The sequence below is a fragment of the Chiloscyllium plagiosum genome, unplaced genomic scaffold (genome assembly GCF_037043375.1).
Source record: "Chiloscyllium plagiosum isolate Xiang-an unplaced genomic scaffold, Cpla_swu_hap1 HiC_scaffold_5, whole genome shotgun sequence".
NCBI lineage: Eukaryota > Metazoa > Chordata > Chondrichthyes > Orectolobiformes > Hemiscylliidae > Chiloscyllium > Chiloscyllium plagiosum.
The window spans coordinates 79,532,239-79,554,239 of record NW_028270143.1 but is presented as its reverse complement, the minus strand read 5'-3'; the positions used below and the strand labels follow the sequence as shown (position 1 = coordinate 79,554,239).

The following is a 22,001-nucleotide window of genomic DNA, read 5'->3' as shown; positions in this document are numbered from 1 at the left end:
GCCTGAGAATCCCTTTATCCATAAGTAACTTAAAATTTAGGGAATTATGGTCACTGTTTTTGAATTCTCTCTCACTGATACTTCAATCATCTGGCTGGGCTCATTCCCCAGTACTGGGTCTATTATAGCCCCTTCCCAATTGGATGTTTAGATATTGCTTCAAGAAACCTGAGTGGACACACCTAAAAGACACACCCCATCCTCAATCCCTTGGTGCTAATGGAACCCCAGTCAAGCTCAAGACAGGTTCATTTGCCTTAACTATGTTAAAATAAATATACCTCAGACCAACAGTCCCACTGTGTTCAGTAATCTGCCCATATTTAGTCTTTCTCTGTGTGTTACAGGCTTTAGTCTCTAATTCCTCCTCATTTATGTCACTTGCAGACCGAGTGCGCTGGTTCCCACCCCCACCACACTAGTTTAAACCTTCCCGAGTGGCACTAGCTAACTTCCCTGCCAGGGATATTGATGCCCCTCCAGTTTAGGGGCAACCTGTCTTCTTGTACTACTCCCATCTGCCCTAGAAGACTTCACAGTGATCCAATACCTGAAGGCCTTCTTCCTACACCAGCTCTTTAATCATAGATTTAACTGTATTATCTTCCTATTCCAGGCCTCTCTGACACGTGCACAGGGAGTAATCCTGAGTTTATAACTCTCGAAGTCCAGCTTTTCACCTTCCTAACTCCCTTTGCAGGACCTCATCACTGTTCCTGTTTATGTTGTTAATACCAACATGTACCACAACCTCTGGCTGCTCCCCCTTCCTCTCCAGAAATTCTTGTCCCTGGCACCAGGGAGGCATCCTTTTGCAAGGAGTCCCTTGTGCAGCCAGAGAAGTATCTATCTGTGCCCCTGACTATGGAGTTCCCTATTACGACTGTTCTACTGCATTTTGACACTCCTTGCTGCATGGGAATATTCTCCATCATTGATATCATTGAATTAGCTTGGCAGCAAAGTAAACAGATTTCGAATAATAAACCTCATTAACAAATCCTTAATTCAAGTTTCAGTTCAAAATCACTAAATTGACTGATAGATTCCATGAAGTAGAAATATGTTCTAATATTGCTACTTACAGCTTTTGAACCACAGTCACATTCTTCTCCTGCCTCTACAAATCCATTGCCACACTCCGGAGGATCAAGAAGCTGTATTAGTAAGAGAACATAATAGTTAAAAATCACACTGCCTCTCCTCATCAAGTTGTATCACAACGAATAGACTAAATATTTTGCTTTATTTACTGGAGAAATACTGACTGTAGCACTGATGGTAGCCCATTCATTTTAAAGGGTTTTGATCATTGTTACAAACTGAAATCACAGTCTGTATCATCATGCAATCTTCTGTCATCCTTTACAAACGTAATTTTTGATTTAGAAATGATGAAAAGCTCTTTCTGGTAGTACAGAACTTATATTGCTGAAAAATAAAACTCATTTTGTCAAAGCTTTCAGCCCTGTACTGTCAAGGATAAATCAAAAGAATATCAAAGTAAAGATAGCAATAATTTTACGAGGAGTATATGCTCACTAATTAGCTAATGAACTTTAAGTGTTAAAGGCATTACCATTACGAATGCAGAACTAAATGATGGCTATAAGTTAACAGAGTACATATTTTTAAAATTAAGGAATGCAGGTTAACTGTCATTGGTAAAGATTGTCTGTTGTGTATATTATTCAACTGAAACAAGCACAGTCAGGCTTGCAGGATGGTTCACTTGGACATACTAGAAGTTGCATATATTGATACACATGGCACTTTGCAAACAGAATGAAAATGTAACACACACGCTGGGATTGTTCCAAATGTAAAACATAGGGGACAGTCTATTGCTGGTTCATTCCTCAAGGCAAAGCCTAGACCAATTAGAGTCAATTTAAAAATAACAGGACTTTTATAGTTAACTGTCAGTCATCATCTAACTGGAACATTCTCCACAGAAATGTCTCGATCAATCAGAATCCACTTGCCAACTGATTAGCATGCCCTCCCATAACATATAAAAATCTTCCACTTGGTATTTTAATGCCCTGATAGGTGCAAAACTAAAAGTTTCAAAGCACTTGATTTTTTTCAGCAATAATAAAACTTATTTTTTGGTTTCCTAGATCAAAAAATAAAATATAGGTGACAAGTGGTCAGTATTAGAATTCCTACTGTGTGGAAATAAGCTCTTCGGCCCAACAAGTTCACACCAACTCTCTGAAGAATATTCCACTCAAACCCATTCCCCTAAATTTACCCCAGCCTATACATCCCTGAACACCATGGACAATTTAGCACGGCCAATTCACCTAACCTGCACATCTTTGAATTGTGGGAGGAAACCAGAGTACCCAGAGGAAACCCATGCAAATATGGGGAGAATGTGTAAACTCCACACAGTCACCCGAGGCTGGAATAGAACCTGTGTCCCTGGTGCTGTAAGGCAGCAGTGCTCACCACTCAGACACAGCACCACCCCCAGTGATCTGTATAAATCTGTTGCTCCTACGACTAGTAGGATCCCTGGAAGACAGGATGCCTCCTACTGGTAATTTTGGACTGCAATTTAGATCAGAAACTCAGTATGACAGCAAGCTATCCATGAAAAGAGAAAGGCGCTGTGAGGGTATTCTCTGCCACTGGAAGCTCCTTGGCAAGGAGAGATAAGGTAGCTGGCATTTCTGCTTTCCTTCTTAAGGCTTCTGTAAATAATTCCAACAAAGAAATTCAATGGAACTGCAAATTCTCAATAAATCTTTTCAATATGCAGCAGTAAAAAATTTTAAGGAGCAGGAAAAGATTGTACAATATATATTTTCTTATAAATTAAACAACCTTTTCTGGATATCTGTCAAGTTCCTCTTCCTCCAAAATTACTTGGAAGCCATTTCCATTCATACACCTCAATGAGCTTCCCTGCTAACTGACTCTCAGATCTGATTACCTTTGGATCAAATGGTTTCTCATCAGTTTCCCTTTTTATTCCTAAAATTCAGTTTTGATCTGTCATGATTCAAAATAATACGTTATCTGTAATCTTGTTGTCGATATTTTTCATAGGTTACTTCAAAGTCTCTGTTTCGCCAAAGATCAGCAATGCAATACCCTTCTTGTTTCCTCAGAATGTCATTTCTGATATCCACAAGCCTCCCTGTTGCTTGGCTCTGCCATTTCTGAAGGTCAATAATACCTTCATACAGCCATTCCACCAAACACTCAAACTTCAAAATATATAATTGTAATTTTATGAATCTTTAATTATTTTCTTGTAGAACTGAAGCAGGTAAGAAAATGCTTATTGATCAAATTATTGTCGACATGGCCGTAACATAGTATATAACTAAAAAAAAACCTTTATATTTGTGTTTCTTAAATTCACTTTATTAGGAAAAGATGTCATAACCAATAGAGACCACAGCCAAATGAAGCATACAATTCCTGATACTTACTCGGGTAGGCTTATTGAAGAGACAGTGACCACCACCATTGTTCAAAAATTCCTGGTAATCTTCTATATTGCACTGAGAAAATTTCCGTGGAAGGTAAAGCCTGCAGGTGTAAAGTAGGATATATTAGAGTTTTAGAAAATAATTAGTTTATGAAATATAATTACCATGGTTATAGATCCTCACACTGTAACAAAAATCAGTGGAAATGCTAATAATTAGACTGCAAGAGCAGCTACAAATTGAAGCATCCACAAAGGAGATTCAGTGAAGTATTTCATCGTACTGGGGCCAGGTAGGCACTGGTGTTCAGAAAGGTGACCACCTCCAGTAGCAGCGTTAGTGTTGCATGCATGGCCACTGCTTCTGAGAGGCAGTTGCCTTACCCTGTGCCATGGAGCCTCAAGGAAGAATGGCACGGGCCAGAAAGCCTCTGGGAGACATCCTTGATGCTGCAGGCAGACTCCCCAAATGGCAGAGCTGTTCTGACAGCGGCAAAATGGCGAGTATAGTCCAAGTAATTGGCTTCTTAATTGCAGAATTGAAAAGTGTGGCACTGGAAAAGCACATCAGGTCAGTCATGATCCAAGGAGCAGGAGTGTTGACGTTTTGGGCATAAGCCCATCATCCTGATGCCCAAAACATTGACTCGCCTCCTCCTCAGGTGCTGCTTGACCTGCTATGCTTTTCCAGTGACACACTTTTCGACTCTGACTCTCCAGCATCTGTAGTCCTCACTTTCTGTCAGTCGATTCCTACTTGTAGTCAGTTAACCCACAGCAGCTGCTGTTCCTGTTGAGTATCCCCTGATAGACTAAACAGGTTGGCAGCCCCTCCGTGCATCTTTTGTCACCATCCTTCTGCCTGTCCTGCCTCTCAACTTGTCTCCAATTGGCTGGCCATCCTGCCGTAAGAAATAGTAACAGCGTTAGGCCATTCAGCCCATTAAGTCTTCTCCACCACTCGGTCATTGCTGGTATGTTTCTCAACCTCATTTTTCTGCCTTCTCATCACATAACCTTTGATCCTCTTACCTATCATGAGCTCATCCATTTCTGTCTTAAATACACTCAGTGATTTGGCCTCCACAGCCTTCTGTGACAATGAGTTTCACAGATTCGCCACTTTCTGGCTGAAAAAAATTCCTTCTCATCTCAGTTCTAAAGGGCCGCCCCTTCATTCTGAGGCTGTGTCCTTGGCTCCTAGTCTCTCCAGCTTAGCAGAAACATCTTCACCACATCCACTCCAGTAGGACAGATGGGATGAGTGATGTACTTTTAGTATTGTGGTTGAAAATGGGAATCTTTACTAGGATACCAACAGTTGATAACTTGAGGACTACCTGCTTCAAAAATGTTAACCAAGATTAACTGACTAATTACCCAAATATTATTTGTTCTAATATTGCTATAAAGAAAGCATATCAGTGGATTTACCATTACTCTGGTTAACTAACTTATTAATCTCTAAACCTATAACTATGTTAATGGCAGACAGATGTGACATCTGTGGATGGAAGAGAAAGTGAATCTTGATAGCCCATCTTACAGTAAAACATGGTCTAAAATGACAAAATAGAAACTGGCGAAGAGTGTTCTGAAGAAGCATCACTGTACTGGAAACATTGACTTTGCTTTCTCTCCACAAATGCTGCGAGACCTGATGAGTTTCTTTGGCAATTTCTGTTTTTGTTTCATATTTCCAGCATATGCAGTTCTGTTTCTTTTATAACCTGAAAGGAGTTCATTCTGAAGTAGACTCAAGCTGTCCAAGTAACCTCAGCAATAAAACCATCGACCACCAGTTTCAGCAGCCTCATAACAAAGATTAAACAAATAAAAAAACACAGAAAGATTTTATATGATTAAGTCTGTGAAACAGCTAATGCCACTGTGAATATCAATTGGTATTGTGTTTACAAATTTGATTGTGGGTGCACTGTGCAACGAGGTTGAAAATCATCAAAGCAACTAATTACTGAATATAAATATTCATGCATACATACTTGCAGTCAGGTAAGTAACAGAATACTTAACTACTGTACATTATAACCCTTTCATCATTGTACTGCAGTTGAAAGCAATTAACAACCACTTAATCACTTATACTTTAAGAATAGATTTTATGGTAGATGAATGGAAAAACAGAATAAAATTCAATGATGAGACAATTTATCTGGATAACAGAGTTAAAACTGAAGAACTTTAAAATTTCCCATTTTTATGTTACACAAAAACATCCACAAGTAAAACATTAGCAGAGAAAAGCTGAACATTTACTTTTTATGATAAATCTCTGTGATCTATAATAATGAATAATGAACTAATAAAACCCAACAGATATCATAAAATATACAACACAGGATTTGTAAAAGAGAAAAAAGTGCATACATTCTTAATACACATATCAATTTTAGATCTAAAGTGTCATTTAATAACTCCGTCCAAATTTGAAGCAACTTTTAAAACACACAAGTGCCAGCCAATAACCATTCCACAACATACAAGTTCCATAACATGCTACCTAAAAGGTTACTGCACAAGTCAAGAGCTCATGGTATAGGGAGTAATGTAAAAGCATGTCTAGAGAATTAGTTAACAAACAGAAGACAGAGAGCCAAAATCAATGAGTCAAAGAAGGGAACATAGAAATAGCTGAACAACTGAATAGAGGACACAAATCGGATACCAGAAATGTTGGAGAATGCAACATTTAGTGAGAGGGAAGAACTGAATGAGATCAAATATTAGTAGCGAAATGGTGCTGGAAAAATTGAGGGGATTGAAGGCAGATAAATTCCCAGGGCCTGATAATCTATATCCCAGAGTACTTAAGGAAGTGGCTCCAGAAATATTGGATGCTTTGGTGATCTTCTTCCAGGATTCTACAGACTCTGGTCAAGTTCCTGCAGATTGGAGGGTAGCTAATATTATTTCAATATTTTAAAAAGGAGGTAGAGAGAAAACAGGGAATTATAGACCAGTAAGCCTAATATCGGTTGTGGAGAAAATTCTCAAATCTGTTAAGGACTTTATAGCGGAGCATTTAGAAAGCAGTGGCAGAATCAGACAGAGCCAGCATGGATTTATGAAGGGGAAATCATGCTGGACCAAATCTGTTGGAATTCTATGAAGGTGCAACTAGTAGGGTTGACAAGGGGCAGCCAGTCGATGTGGACTTTCAGAAAGTGTTTGACAAAGTCGCACAGAAGAGATTATTGTGCAAAATTAAAGCGCATAGGATTGGGTGAAGTGTATTGAGATGGAAAGAAAACTGGTTGGCAGTGAGGAAACAAAGAGTAGGAATTAAAGGGTCCTTTTCAAATTGGCAGGCACAAGAGGTACCACAAGGATTGGTGCTGGGACCCCGCTATTCACAATCTATATTAATAATTTGGAGGAGGGAACACAATATAACATCTCAATGTTTGCAGATGATACCAAGTAGGGTGGGAGGGTGAACTGTGACAAGGATGTAGAGGTCCTTTAGCATGATCTGGACAGATTGGGTGAATGGACACATCAATGGCATATAAGGTACAATTTGGATAAATGCGAGGTTATTCACTTTGGAAGCTAAAGCAAGAAGGCAGATTACTACCTGAATGGCTGTAAATTGAGAGAGGGGAGTGGGAGTGTGCAGTGGGATCTGGGTGTCCTTGTGCACTAGTCACTGAAAGTAAGCATGCAGGTTTAGCAGGCGTTAAAGAAGGCAAATGGTACCTAGGCCTTCATGAAGAGAGGTTTCAAGCAGAGGAGCAGGGATATGCTTTTCCAGTTATACAGGGCCTTGGTGCGGCCACACCTAGAATATTGTGTGCAGCTTTGGTCTCTTTTTTGAGGAAGGATGCTCTTGCCCTTGAGGCAGTGCAGCTGATTCCAGGAATGGCGGGATTGACGAATGAGGGGAGATTGATGAGGTTAGGATTGTTTTTGCTGGAGTTCAGATGAATGGGGAGGGCGGTAGAGTTTCATAGAGACTTATAAAATTCTAACAGGACTAGACACCATAAATGTCGGGTAGATGGTAGGTGTGTCGAGAACCAGGGATTACAGTCTGAGGATTTGGGGTAGATTTTTACATTGGAGTTGAGGAGATATTTCTTTACTAAAAGAGTGGTAAGCCTGTGGAATTCATTACCACAGGAAGTAGTTGATGCCAAAACATTGAATGTATTCAAAAGGCAGCTAGATATAGTACTTGGTGTGAATGGGATCAAAGGTTATGGGAAGAAAGTAGGATTAAGCTAAGGAACTGGATGATCAGCCATGATTGTGATGAATGGTGGAGCAGGCTGAAAGGGCCAAATGGCCTCCTCCTACTCATATCTTCTATGTTTCTATGAGTCTTTTTCAGGCTGGAAAGACTTAACTTGTGGAATGCAACAGGGATAGGTCCTAGGATTTTATTTACTTACTACCTACATTATTGTTTTACAGGAGGATGCAGAGTGTAATGTATCCAAACTTGCTGATGATATAAAAATAGGTGGGACAGCATGCTGTGATGAAGACATAAGGAATCCGCAAGGTGATATAGATAGGTTGAGTGAATGATCAAAGATTTGGCATTTGTAGGATGTTTGTCGGGTTATCACTTTGATAGGAAAAATCAAAAGACAAACTATTAGTTAAATTATGAAAGACTCCAAATCACAGCAGCACAGAGGGTTCTGGGATTCTTGTGCATCAAAGACAAAAAAAAGCATACACGTGCAACAAGGAGTTAAGAAGGCAAACTATATTGTGGCCTGTACTGCTAGGGGGATAGAGTTTAAATACCAGGAAGTCTTGTTACAATTCTACGGGCGTGGGTAAGTCTGCACCTGGAATACCGTGTACAGTTGTGATCCCTGTATTTAAAGGAAGTTAAACTGGTACTGGAGGCAGTTCAAAACAGATTCACGATGTTGATTCCTGCATTGAAGGGGTTGACTTAACAGGAATATGTAAAGTTTAAACAATGAAGGGTTTTGTAGGATAGATATTGAGAAGCTGTTTTCATTACTGAGATAATCTTGAACTAGGGACATAATTGCAGAATAAGGGTATAATCATATAAGACTAAGATGGAAACAAATTACTTCTACCAGAGAACTATGTTTGTCTAGGAGTCTGTAACCCTAAGAGCTGTGGAAACCAGATCACTGAAAGCATTTGCAGAGAAGATAAATTGTTGAGATATCGAGAAGTTGAGGGCAATGATGAACAGAAATGAAAGAGGAGTTGTAACCTTCATCCTAATAAATGGTAGGGCAGATTTGGGGAGCGAAATGGCCTGCCCTCGCTCCTGTTTCATACATCCTGTGTGGGTTACCATCTACCAGAAAGTAAATTAACATCTAACTGAAATATTAATTCCCTCAATCACTGGCACACAGCAAGTATTATATACATGATCTGCAACAAGCCATACAGGCTTCTTCATTTAGACCTTCCAAACCTGCGACTGAGATGGACAAAGGCAGTAGATGCATGAGATCACCATCACCTGAAAATTCCCTTTGAAGCCACACACCATCCTGAACTGGTACTATACATGGGGCATCCTTGTTCCTTTACTGTCGCTGGGTCAGACTCCTGGAACTTGTTGGCTAAGAGAACTGTGTGCATATTTACACAATATGGACCACAATTGTTCAAGTTAACCTTCTTAAGGGTAACTAGGAATGAGCAATAATTGCTGTGCTAGCTAGTGACAGCACATCTCATGAATCAATGCATTTCTAAAATGTTAAGAAGATGAGTGGGATAGGTTTTGCTGCTGAGTATTGTTGAAGCAGCCTGTTGGCTGGGCAGGCTTGCTACCTAGGAGAAAGTGAGGACTGCAGATGCTGGAGTATCAGAATCGAGAGAGTGGTGCTGGAAAAGCACCGCCGGTCAGGCAGCATTCAAGGAGCAGGAGAATCGACCTTTCGAGCATAAGCCCTTCATCAGGAATTCATCAGAATTATCGGGCTTGCTAGCTACCAATTATCTGATCAGGAAGACCAGCCCAGTTAGAGGTGGGCCACAGGGTTGAGAGCAGGAATTGTACATCCAGGCAAAGAACCCCTGCCTCCATGATATCAGTTAGAAAAAGACAGGTTAGGAGTGGAGCTGTTTGGTCCACTTTTTTTATATTTGTTCATAAGCTGTGGGTGCCTGGCAAGTCTAAAATTTATTGTCTGTTCCTTAGTTTCCCTTGAAAAGTTAGTGAAGCACCATCTTTATAGAACACTGTTATCAATGTTGCGTCTGTTACAGACAAATTTCCAGTATCTTCCCTAAGGCACAGTGAAGGAACAGAGACATATTTCTGAGTCAGGACAGTTACAGAGTCATAGTCATAGAGATGTACAGCACAGAAATAGATCCTTCGCTTAACTCAACCATGCCGACCAGATATCCCAACCCAATCTAGTCCCACCTGCCAGCACCTGGCCCATATCCCTCCAAATCCTTCCTATTCGTATACCCATCCAGATGCCTTTTAAATTTGCAATTTGTGCAAGAGGATTCAAAATACAAAAGGCAGCAGGTGAATTCTTCCACAAAAGTCCTAAACATCCAGGGAAATTCAACCACGGATGCAATCCATGGCAGAAATTTGCTGCCATATACAAAACTGATAAAATGAATGAGGAGCTGCTCCTCCAATCACAGCGTGGTCCTTTGCCATGCTGTCTGCTAATAGGACCACAAGTGATTCTATCATCAACAAATGTGGGAGATAAACACACTGCAATTGGAGGGGAAGTCAGCAGCCAGGAATGTATGTGGTGACAATCACTGAGGGAGCTACAGCCACTGTTTTGCTGTGGACTGTGTCTTTTGAGGAAGACAGCTTTGAGCAGGATGAAAGAGGATGAAGGAGGTTATAAATGCGGTGAAGAGGAGAAAAAGGCTCTGTGGCAAGGATGGAGGTGTGTGGTGGCAGAAGAGGAAACTGCAAGAATGAAGGAGGAGAAGACTGTAAAAGGGGTGGAGATGGAGGAGATCGCAAGAGGTGTTGGAGGGAGAGAGAACTACATGATGGATAAGGGGGTTGCAAGTGCAGAGGGAAGAACGAAGTTAGTTACAAGAATGACACTTGGACTTCAGGAATTCAATAATGAGGAAATATCTTAGAAATTAGGCCCGTTTCCTTTAGAATTTAAAGGATTGAGGGGTCACTTGATCAAAATCTTCAAAATTTTAGCAGGAAAGTACAGGGTAGATAAAGATAAACTATTTCCAATGGTTGGGAATTCTGCAACTAGGGGCATAGTCTGCAAATTAGACTATGCCGGATTATTCAAGAGAGATGTTTGGGAGAAATTCTCCACAAAAGAGGTGGTAGATGCTTGGATTTCTCTTCCACAAACGACAATGGATGCATGATCAGTTGTTAATTTTAAATCTGAGGTAGCTAAGTTTTTGTTCAGCAAAGTTATTAAGAGATTTGGATAAACAACAGGTATATGGAGTTAGGCTGCATATCAGCCATAATTTCATCGAATGTGGAATGGGGTTGAGGGGCTGAATGGCCTACTTCTGTTCCTAAAAGGGGTAGGTGGAGAGGGAGGCTGCAAGGGAGGGCTGCAAAAGAAAGAGAATAGTTTGACATGATTAGCAAAGAGATAATTAGCTATGTTGAAATCACTGAGGCAGTAAGATCCTAACAAATATGGAATCTCTAGTTCAATGTGCTATTATGTGCTGGAAATTGGAGGAGGGCTGGGAGGGAAGGTGCAAGAAGGTGGACAGAGGAAGTGGAAATGCAATGAATTCTATGATAATGAATACAGAGAGTTAATTATTATTTTAAATCTGAGATTGAGGTGTGTGATGCAATAAAGAAAACTGTCTGGTTAAAATGTTTCAACTTTGTGTAAATGTGATTCAAATGCAATAACAGTGAATTCACCAGTGTGCAGAAGATATGTTTAAGGCAATAGCCCTTTATATGTATAATTTGTCAGCTGTTTTGAAAAAAAACAACACTGATGAAGAGTTACTGAACTCAAAACGTTAACCCTGCTTTCTTCCCACAGAAGCTACCAGAACTGCTGAGTTTTACTCACAATTTATGCTTTTGTTTCAGATCTCCAGAACCTGCAGTTCTTTGTTTCATTTTACAGTGTTAATTATGCCTGTTGCCATTTCTGTACAGTGGGTCTTAGAAATTAATGTTTTCCTTATGCACTACAGGTTTTAATTTTACAGAAGATTGATAATTGTTGAAGATATTGACATTTTATTCTCATTCTACTTCACTGTGAATTCAAATACTCTGCTGGTCAACACAACTACAGACAGCATTGTCACTATCTAATGGCATTGCATAATGATGAGTCAATGAGAATGAAAAATCAAACATGGCTACCAAAAATCAAAAAGCAGTCCTTAGGAAAACCTCAAGATTACACGAGAGAAAAGAAAATCGAGTCCTGTTGTGTACCTTGGACAGGAAGTCGCAGACAGTGAAGCTGCCATGTGCCCGCTATGATTTTCAGTGATCAAGCTTGTGGGTTTAGTAGATGCTGTCACTATAGCCTTGTCTAGATGCTGTAGTGCATTTTGTGGACAGTATATATTCATGTCACAGTGGTGCTAGTGCTGCAAGGAGAAAATCAGTTGAATGATTTGTGTCAATCAAATGTGTTGATTTTATCCTTGACTGTTACTAGAGCAGCACTCCTCCAGTATTTCATCACATTCCTTCTGCTGTGTAGATAGTCAAAAGGGCTTAGCAGCTAAAAGCAGGAGTAAACAATTCATTCCCTTCGAACCTGCCCCACTATTCAGTACAATTGTGGTTGATCTCTTTGTGGCCTCAACTCCACTTTCCTGCCTGTCTCCATAACCCTTCAGCTCATTAGTAAATAAAAATCTCTGTATCTCCTGCTTAGGTTTACTCAATGTCCCAGCATCCACCACAATCTGAAGTCGTCAATTTCACACATTCATGACTTTTTGAGAGAATAAATTTCTCCCCATTTCTATTTTAAATCTGCCCCATTTCTTAAAACTATGAACTCTCTTTCTACATTTCCTCACAAGATGAAACATCATTTCTAAGTCTATTTTGTCTTTCGCATCTTATGTACTTTAATTAGATCTCCCCTCATTCTTCTGAACTCGAGAGGACAAGCCTAAACCACTCAATCTCTCTTTCTAACACAAACCCCTCAGTTCTGGAAACAATCCAGTGAACCCTAGACATGGAGATGATGGAAATCATGGTTAGATCTGCTATAAACTATTGCTGAAGCAGATCACATATAAAATACTTTCTTAAAATGTTGAGACTGCTGCAAAAAGTAAAAAAAATTAATGTGTGATCAAGACAGTGGGATTAGACCAGGACACTTATGTGTAGAAAGAAATCAGTATGCACTTAATGAACCAATTCACCTATCCCCGCAGTAAATAATTCTGTGATCCTAATTCTAGTTACATATTCAGAAGGATATAACTGTTACATGAATAAGAATAGAATGTTAATGAATTTATTACTTAAATTAATTCTTATATGTAAATTGAGTTATTGAAGATCAGATAATAGCATATTAAGTAGTTGTGATAATCAGGCCTAATTTATTAGGCAAATTTTGAAATTAGTCCTCTCTAACTGAAATCATAAATGATTATTCCACACATGAAGTGATATCACAGTGATGCACTTTCATGTTTGTTCCTTTCATATTCAAATGCATTTTATTACCATCTTTTGTTGTCAGCAATTTGGTGGATGTACTTGTGATTTGCTGTAAATGAGCAGTGCTAAACAATGTCTTCCTCAAACCCTATCATTAGTCACCACACAAGTGACAGGTTTGTAATGATTTTATTGCAATTCTGGGATGTTTATTCTCAAAACTCTACACTGTGTCAGAGAGCCACACATTTCTGGGACAATAAACTGAAATGTAAATCAGACCACTATAACTGGGATATCAGGACAACTTTGCAACTTGAAAATCAAGTATGGCATGTTCTTGAGCTGAGCAACAAAATGTTACTTTTTGGAAGTAGTAAGAGGGACAAGAGGAAAATGAGCACTACCAAGAATGTTTTGAGTTACGGAGGTTTTGTCTGACAACAGCCCTCTGATCAGTGATTACAAGGTTTGGGTCGTAAGAACAGCAGAGGGAAGAAACATCCAGAGTCTGTCTTCAGATCCTAACTAATAGGTATGAAGTTCTGTCTACACTGTCCTCAGTATCACATAATTCTTAAATACAGCAAAGCAGAAACTCAAGTATATAATTTACATTGACATTTCAATGCAGTACTAAGCAAGAGTTTCAATTTTGGAAGTATCTCATTTTTCAGATGAGGAATTTAACCAACAATATAACTGTCCTCTCCATACGATGTAACACATCTCATTGCATAAGTTAGGGAAAAAGCAAGAGAATTCTTTCCTGCTCAAAAAGAATACGACTCAATTAAATATCAGCCAAGTTATCAATTTGAATACATTTGTGGAAATTTACTGTGTGCAAATTAACAACCTTGTTCTGAACCTTGACAACATTGAAAGCTTGTCAAAAATCTTTTTTTAACATAATAACTAATTAACATAATAACCAGCTTTGAGGAAAGGTCACCAGACCTGAAACGTGATTTGTCTTCACAGTTGCTGCCAGACCTGCTGAGCTTTTCCAGCAGCTTCTGTTGCAGTTTTTTTTTAAAAATATGCCTTTCCTCTGAGAAACATTTGCACCTTTTTGCAGCTCAGTGTGGGTATGCTGACCCAACCCACCAAATAGAGGACTGGAAATCTGTAATTTTTATACTCATAAGAAATAAGAATAATGGACTGAAACTACTCTGATTACACAGTGCAGTGTTCTGGGTCTTCACCTGTGAGCTCACAAAGAGGCAGCCACCATGTCCAGCACAGCAGTGAATCTTAAACGGGAGACTGTTTTTCCTGCATTGAGGAGATTTAAAGCAAGTAGGCAAATATGGCAGAAACTGGAAAGAATTTCTTCATTCAATACCAAAGATTTGCTGCTTGTTCTTCAATTGAGACAAATGAGGTTTTAGTATTGGGCACTGGAAGGCAATCTTCTTCAGGACTGAAGGAAAGACTGACAGAGAAGGAGTGAGAAAGGGTCAAAGTTGTGCTCAACATCCAGAGCAACAAGAAGCAATGAGGAAGGAAGTTAGCACCTTTTAAAGTTCAACATTAGATGGATAAGATATACATGGGTATCCTGGTTAGACCAAGACTACTTGACAAATACTCACATAACCTTGTACAGGAGGTGTTTACTAGCTTTTCTAACATATACACACTACAGGGCAAAATTTCTGCTTTCCAATCGGAAGAAATCTTCCAACAGGAACTTTTACATTTACATGTCTAAGTCAACTAAGAATATTTTAATAATATCCAAATGCATGTTGCATGTTGATTTCCATACACATGCGGGGATGCAGGATGGGCCTTGATTATTACATCAAATATCTCAAAACTGTGGGAAGCTAGGGAAGTGATTGCTGACCCTCTTACTGAGATATGTGTACCATTGATAGTCACAGGTGAGGTGCCGGAAGACTGGAGGTTGGCCTATGTGGTGCCACTGTTTAGGAAAGGGGGTAAAGACAAGCCAGGGAACTATAGACCAGTGAGCCTGTTGTCGGTGGTGGGCAAGTTGTTGGAGGGAATTCTGAGAAACAGGATGTACATATACTTGGAAAGGCAACGACTGATTAGGGATAGTCAACATGGCTTTATGCGTGGGAAATCATGTCTCACAAACTTGATTGAGTTTTTTGAAGAAGTAACAAAGAGAATTAATGAGGGCAGAGTGGTAGATGCAATCTATATGGACTTCAGTAAGGCGTTCAACAAGGTTCCCCATGGGAGACTGGTGTGCAAGGTTGGATCTCATGGAATACAAGGAGGGCTAGCCATCTCAATACAGAACTAGCTCAAAAGTAGAAGACAGAGGGTGGTGGTGGAGGGTTGTTTTTCAGACTGGAGGCCTGTGACCAGTGGAGTGCCACAAGGATCGGTGCTTGGTCCTCTAGAGTCATAAGATTTGCTTTTTGTCATTTACATAAATGATTTGGATGCGAGCATAAGAGGTACACTTAGTAAGTTTACAGATGACACCAAAATTGGAGGTGTAGTGGACAGTGAAGAAGATTACCTCAGATTACAACAGGTTCTTGATCAGATGGGCCAATGGGCTGAGAAGTGGCAGATGGAGTTTAATTTAGGTAAATGTGAGGTGCTGCATTTTGGAAAAGCAAATCTTAGCAGGACTTATACACTTAATGGTAAGGTCCTAGGGAGTGTTGCTGAACAAAGAGACCTTGGAGTGCAGGTTCATAGGTCCTTGAAAGTGGAGTCGCATGTAGATAGGATAGTGAAGAAGGTGTTTGGTATGCTTTCCTTTTTTGGTCAGAGTATTGAGTACAGGGTTGGGAGGTCATGTTGTGGCTGTACAGTACATTGGTTCGGGCACTGTTGGAATATTGCATGCAATTCTGGTCTCCTTCCTATCAGAAAGATGTTGTGAAACTTGAAAGGGTTCAGAAAAGATTTACAAGGATGTTGCCAGAGTTGGAGGATTTGAGCTATAGGGAGAAGTTGAATAGGCTCGGGCTGTTTTCTTTGGAGTGTCGGAGGCTGAGGGGTGACCTTATAGAGATTTACAAAATTATGAGGGGCATGGATAGGATAAATAGACAAAGTCATAGAGTCATAGAGATGTACAGGATGGAAGCAGACCCTTCGGTGCAACCCGTCCATGCCGACCAGATATCCCAACCCAATCTAGTCCCATCTGCCAGCATCCGGCCCATATCCCTCCAAACCCTTCCTATTCATATACCCATCCAAATGCCTCTTAAATGTTGCAATTGTACCAGCCTCCACCACTTTCTCTGGCAGCTCATTCCATACATGTACCACCCTCTGCGTGAAAACGTTGCCCCTTAGTTCTCTTTTATATCTTTCCCCTCTCACCCTAAACCTATGCCCTCTAGTTATGGACTCCCCGACCCCAGGGAAACGACTTTGCCTATTTATCCTATCCATGCCCCTCATAATTTTGTAAACCTCCATAAGGTCACCCCTCAGCCTCTGACACTCCAGGGAAAAATGCCCCAGCCTGTTCAGCCTCTCCCTGTAGCTCAGATCCTCCAACCCTGGCAACATCCTTGTAAATCTATTCTAAACCCTTTCAAATTTCACAACATCTTTCCGATAGGAAGGAGACCAGAATTGCACGCAATATTCCAACAGTGGCCTTACCAATGTCCTGTACAGCCGCAACATGACCTCCCAACTCCTGTACTCAATACTCTGTCCATAAAAGGAAAGCATACCAAACGCCTTCTTCACTATCCTATCTACCTGAGACTCAACTTTCAAGGAGCTATGAACCTGCACTCCAAGGTCTCTTTGTTCAGCAACATTCCCTAGGACCTTACCATTAAGTGTATAAGTCCTGCTAAGACTGGCTTTCCCAAAATGCAGCACCTCGCATTTATCTGAATTAAACTCCATCTGCCACTTCTCAGCCCATTGGCCCATCTGGTCCAGATCCTGTTGTAATCTGAGGTAACCCTCTTCGTTGTCCCCTACACCTCCAATTTTGGTGTCATCTGCAAACTTACTAACTGTACCTCTTATGCTCTCATCCAAATCATTTATGTAAATGACAAAAAGTAGAGGCCCAGCACCGATCCTTGTGGCACTCCACTGGTCACAGGCCTCCAGTCTGAAAAACAACCCTCCACCACCACCCTCTGTCTTCTACCTTTGAGCCAGTTCTGTATCCAAATGGCTAGTTCTCCCTGTATTCTATGAGATCTAATCTTGCTAACCAGTCTCCCATGGGGAACCTTGTTGAACGCCTTACTGAAGTCCATATAGATCACATCTACTGCTCTGCCCTCATCTATCTTCTTTGTTACTTCATCAAAAAACTCAATCAAGTTTGTGAGACATGATTTCCCACGCACAAAGCCATTTTGACTATCCCGAATCAGTCCTTGCCTTTCCAAATATATGTACATCCTGTCCCTCAGGATTCCCTCCAACAACTTGCCCACCACAGACATCAGGCTCACTGGTCTATAGTTCCCTGGCTTGTCCTTACCACCCTTCTTAAACAGTGGTACCACGTTTGCCAACCTCCAGTTTTCCGGCACCTTTCCTGTGACTATCGATGATAAAAATATCTCAGCTAGAGGCCCAGCAATCACTTCTCTAGCTTCCCACAGAGTTCTCGGGTACACCTGATCAAGTCCTGGGGATTTATCCACCTTTAACCGTTTCAAGACACCCAGCACTTCCTCCTCTGTAACCTGGACATTTTGCAAGATGTCACCATCTATTTCCCTACAATCTATATCTTCCATATCCTTTTCCACAGTAAATACTGATGCAAAATATTCATTTAGTATCTCTCCTATGTTCTGAGGCTCCACACAAAGGCCGCCTTGCTGATCTTTGAGGGGCCCTATTCTCTCCCTAGTTACCCTTTTGCCCTTAATATATTTGTAAAACCCTTTTGGATTCTCCTTAATTCTATTTGCCAAAGCTATCTCATGTCCCCGTTTTGCTCTCCTGATTTCCCTCTTAAGTATACTCCTACTTTCTTTATACACTTCTAAGGATTCACTCGATCTATTCTGTCTGTACCTGACATATGCTTCATTCTTTTTCTTAACCAAACCCTCAATTTCTTTAGTCATCCAGCATTCCCTATAGTTACCAGCCTTCCCTTTCACCCTTACAGGAATATACTTTCTCTGGATTCTTGTTATCTCATTTCTGAAGGCTTCCCATTTTCCAGCCATCCCTTTACCTGCGAACATCTGCCTCCAATCAGCTTTTGAAAGTTCTTGCCTAATACCGTCAAAATTGGCCTTTCTCCAATTTAGAACTTCAACTTTTAGATCTCGTCTATCCTTTTCCATCACTATTTTAAAACAAATAGAATTATGGTCACTGGCCCCAAAGTGCTCCCCCACTGACACCTCAGTCACCTGCCGTGCCTTATTTCCCAAGAGTAGGTCAGGTTTTGCACCTTCTCTAGTAGATACATCCACATACTGAATCAGAAAATTGTCTTGTACACACTTAAGAAATTCCTCTCCATCTAAACCTTTAACACTATGTCTTTTCCTTGGGGTGGGGGAGTCCAGAACTCGAGGGCATAGGTTTAGGGTGAGAGGGGAAAGATATAAAAGAGACCTAAGGGGCAACTTTTTCATGCAGAGGTTGGTGCATGTATGCAATGAGCCGCCAGAGGAAGTGGTGGAGGCTGGTACAACCGCAACATTTAAAAGGTATCTGGATGGGTATATGAATAGGAAGGGTTTGGAGGGATATGGGTCGGATGCTGGCAGATGGGACTAGATTGGGTTGGGATATCTGGTCGGCATGGTTGAGTTGGATCGAAGGGTCTGTTTCCATGCTATGACTCTATGATTGCTTTCTTGGAGGACAGCATAGCACATAATGGGAAGGGAAACCCAGCTTGGGGAAAGGACCTATAAACATTCTGTCCTTAAAAAACTGAAGAGGTCATTGTTAAAGTTCCAGGAATTTAAATACATATTTGAAGTAGAGCAAAATTAAGAAACTTTCCCGCTTCCCCACATAATAATGGCGAATACTTACTTTATCCTATTCTTTCTTGCTTCATTAATTTATATAGTTATATTCGTAAGGACCACTCCAAGATGCATGTTGCCTATTAATTGCAATTGGAAAAAGTGAGGACTGCAGATGCTGGAGATCAGAGCTGAAAATGTGTTGCTGGAAAAGCACAGCAGGTCAGGCAGCATCCAAGGAGCAGGAGAATCGACGTTTCGGGCATGAGCCCTTCTTCAGGAATGAGGAAAGTGTGCCCGGCAGGCTAAGATAAAAGGTAGGGAGGAGGGACTTGGGGGAGGGGCGTTGGAAAGTGTGCCCAGCAGGCTAAGATAAAAGGTAGGGAGGAGGGACTTGGGGAGGGGCATTGGAAAGTGTGCCCAGCAGGCTAAGATAAAAGGTAGGGAGGAGGGACTTGGGGAGGGGCATTGGAAAGTGTGCCCAGCAGGCTATGATAAAAGGTAGGGAGGAGGGAATTTGGGGTAGGGGCGTTGGAAAGTGTGCCCAGCAGGCTATGATAAAAGGTAGGGAGGAGGGACTTGGGGGAGGGGCGTTATTGCCCTGACTTTAATCCTGCCTGTTGAGCAGGAACCCAATGGGTGGACAATCATAATGGCTTAAATGACTTGACTTACCCACCAAGTTCCTGCTGTCTTGACATGGGTTACATCTTAACATGATCAATCTGGGGGGGGGGGGGGGGGCGGGGTGGAAGTGGCACATGTAAGATTTAGTATTCCAGAGCTTGAGGCTAATTTTCTGAGGAGAGTGTAGAAAATTACCCTGGTATATCCAGTCCATAAAAAGCAGGACAAATTCAACCTGACCAATTACTGCTCTTTCAGTCTACTTTTGAATATCAGCAAAGTAATGGAAATGGCCACTGACAACAATATTAAGTGGCAAAAGCAAAAGAATAACATGCTCACTGATATCAGATTGGCTTCCACCAGGGCCACCCAGCTCCTAACCTCAATACAGGCTTAGTCCAAAAAGGGACAAAAGAGCTGAACTCCCGAGATGAGTTGAGAGTAAATTCCCTTAACATCAAGGAAGCATTTGTCTGATTATGGCATCAAGGATGTCAAGCAAAACTGGTGTCAATGGGGATCAGGGATAAACTCTCCACTAGCTGGAGTTATACTGATCACAAAGGAAGATAGCTATGTTATTTTTAAGTCATCTCAGCTCCAATACATCTCTGCAGGAGTTCCTTAGGGCAGTGTCCCCAGCCAACCATCTTCAGCAGCTTCATTAATTACCTTGCCTCCATCTTAAGGTCAGAAATGAGGATGCTCACTGATGATTGCACAACGTTTAGCAGTATTTGGCCCTCCTCAGATCATTGAGCTTTTTGAAATATTTGTATGGCATAATTTCAAAAGTGGGCTCTAAAGCTAGGGAAATATTCTAATTGAAAAAAGGATGACGTTGTGTAGCTTTGCAGATCAATGTGAGGGTTGGAATCAAAGACACTCTCAGAAAACTTAAGGACTGAAGTAAATATTAGCAACATAGTGTAGTTGAAAGTCTCAACCGTCGTGAAGAAACTTTACAAGAAGGTTGAAGGAAATTTTAGTTGGTGATCCAGGCAGTCATAATCCAGTTGAAAAGCAAAATAATGTTAGGCTGGAAGAGAAAAGTGAACACAGTACGACCAGCATCACAGGTCATATGGAGTTCAGAAAGTAATGGGTGACTACAGTTATGTAAGGGAATTTGCTGAACATATAATCCAGACAGCAATGGATCACAACATTTCTGTGCTGGGGCAAGGTTAACGTTTTCATAAATCATTCAATTGCTCTCCGATGCAGTAAGCTGAAGAGGATATAAGCAAAGAGTGAAGTAATGGCTTCATGGGATAGGCCTTCAGTTAGTCCTTCATTTCTAGGAGTCATATAACAGTCATATATGATGGCTCAGAAAAAAATGCTGACTGTGTGTGCTTTTCATAAGATGATGGCACATATGGCATGGAATTTCAATTGTTGGCAGTTATGCAACATTGAATTTTGAACAGTTTGCCATTTGTCTCAAAATAATATCCTCAGTGTGGAAACAGGAGGGAATCGTTGACTTCTGCTACACAGGCTGAAGGCCTGTGCTTTGCATCTGTCCTTATGAACAAAGCCAATGTTGTCAAAGTCTTAATGCAATAGGAAGTTGCTCAGACACTTAACAAGCTAAAACTTGCGAAACAGGAGGTATTAGAGAGGCTGAGAGTACTTAAATTAAGCTTGACAATTGCTTCAGATCCTGACCATCCTTGGTTGCAGGGTGGGTGCCCGATGACTGTGAACAGACTAGTGAATTGGGGATGTTCTCATTTTTGAAGAGGAGATTGAAAGGAGATTTGAAAGTAGTGCTCAAATGAGGAGTCTAGACATAGCGGATAAAGAGCAAAGTTGCTCCCTATTGGGAGAAGGTTCAACAACTAGGGATCACTGATTTAAAAGGAAAAAATGGCGACAAGGGGGGTGAAATAACTTCACAGATCCCAGTATCCCATCACCAAGTCACCCTTTATTTCCACGTGGTGAGTTTATCCCTGATGAAGGGCTTTTGCCCGAAACGTCGATTTCGATGCTTGTTGGATGCTACCTGAACTGCTGTGCTCTTCCAGCACCACTAATCCAGAATCTGATTTCCAGCATCTGTAGTCATTGTTTTTACCTAACTAATTCAGCTACTTCAGAGCCAGCTCCTTGACTGAACAGCACATCTGATAGTCCTGGTTGTTTCTGGCAGCCAGGGCTCCCTAATCGGACCAGGTTAACAGTCCCAATCAGTGAACTCATATTCCATGAGGTCCACCTGCTGACTTTGTTACAATCACTACAGGGTGAAAGCTTTCTTAAGCCCCTGGAATACACTATATTAGGGTCAGGTGGATAAGTTCGAAAGAGACTTATTTAAGCACCAGTGAGTGGAACAAGCTCAGCTGCTCTTGCAGAGAGCAGG

General features: G+C 41.0%; 1 protein-coding gene across 7 annotated transcripts in view; it reads right to left on the bottom strand.

Moving 5' to 3' along the window:
* Positions 1 to 22,001, bottom strand: part of adam22 (ADAM metallopeptidase domain 22) — a 390,158-nt gene that overhangs the window by 102,734 nt on the left and 265,423 nt on the right. For all 7 annotated transcript variants that reach the window (XM_087987353.1, XM_043690348.2, XM_043690349.2 and 4 more), the window contains exons 15-16: positions 3,450 to 3,549; positions 1,086 to 1,157 (exon numbers count right to left, since the gene is read on the bottom strand). In XM_087987353.1, coding sequence (XP_087843479.1) covers positions 1,086 to 1,157; positions 3,450 to 3,549 — 172 coding nt within the window. The remainder of the gene's footprint in view (positions 1 to 1,085; positions 1,158 to 3,449; positions 3,550 to 22,001) is intronic.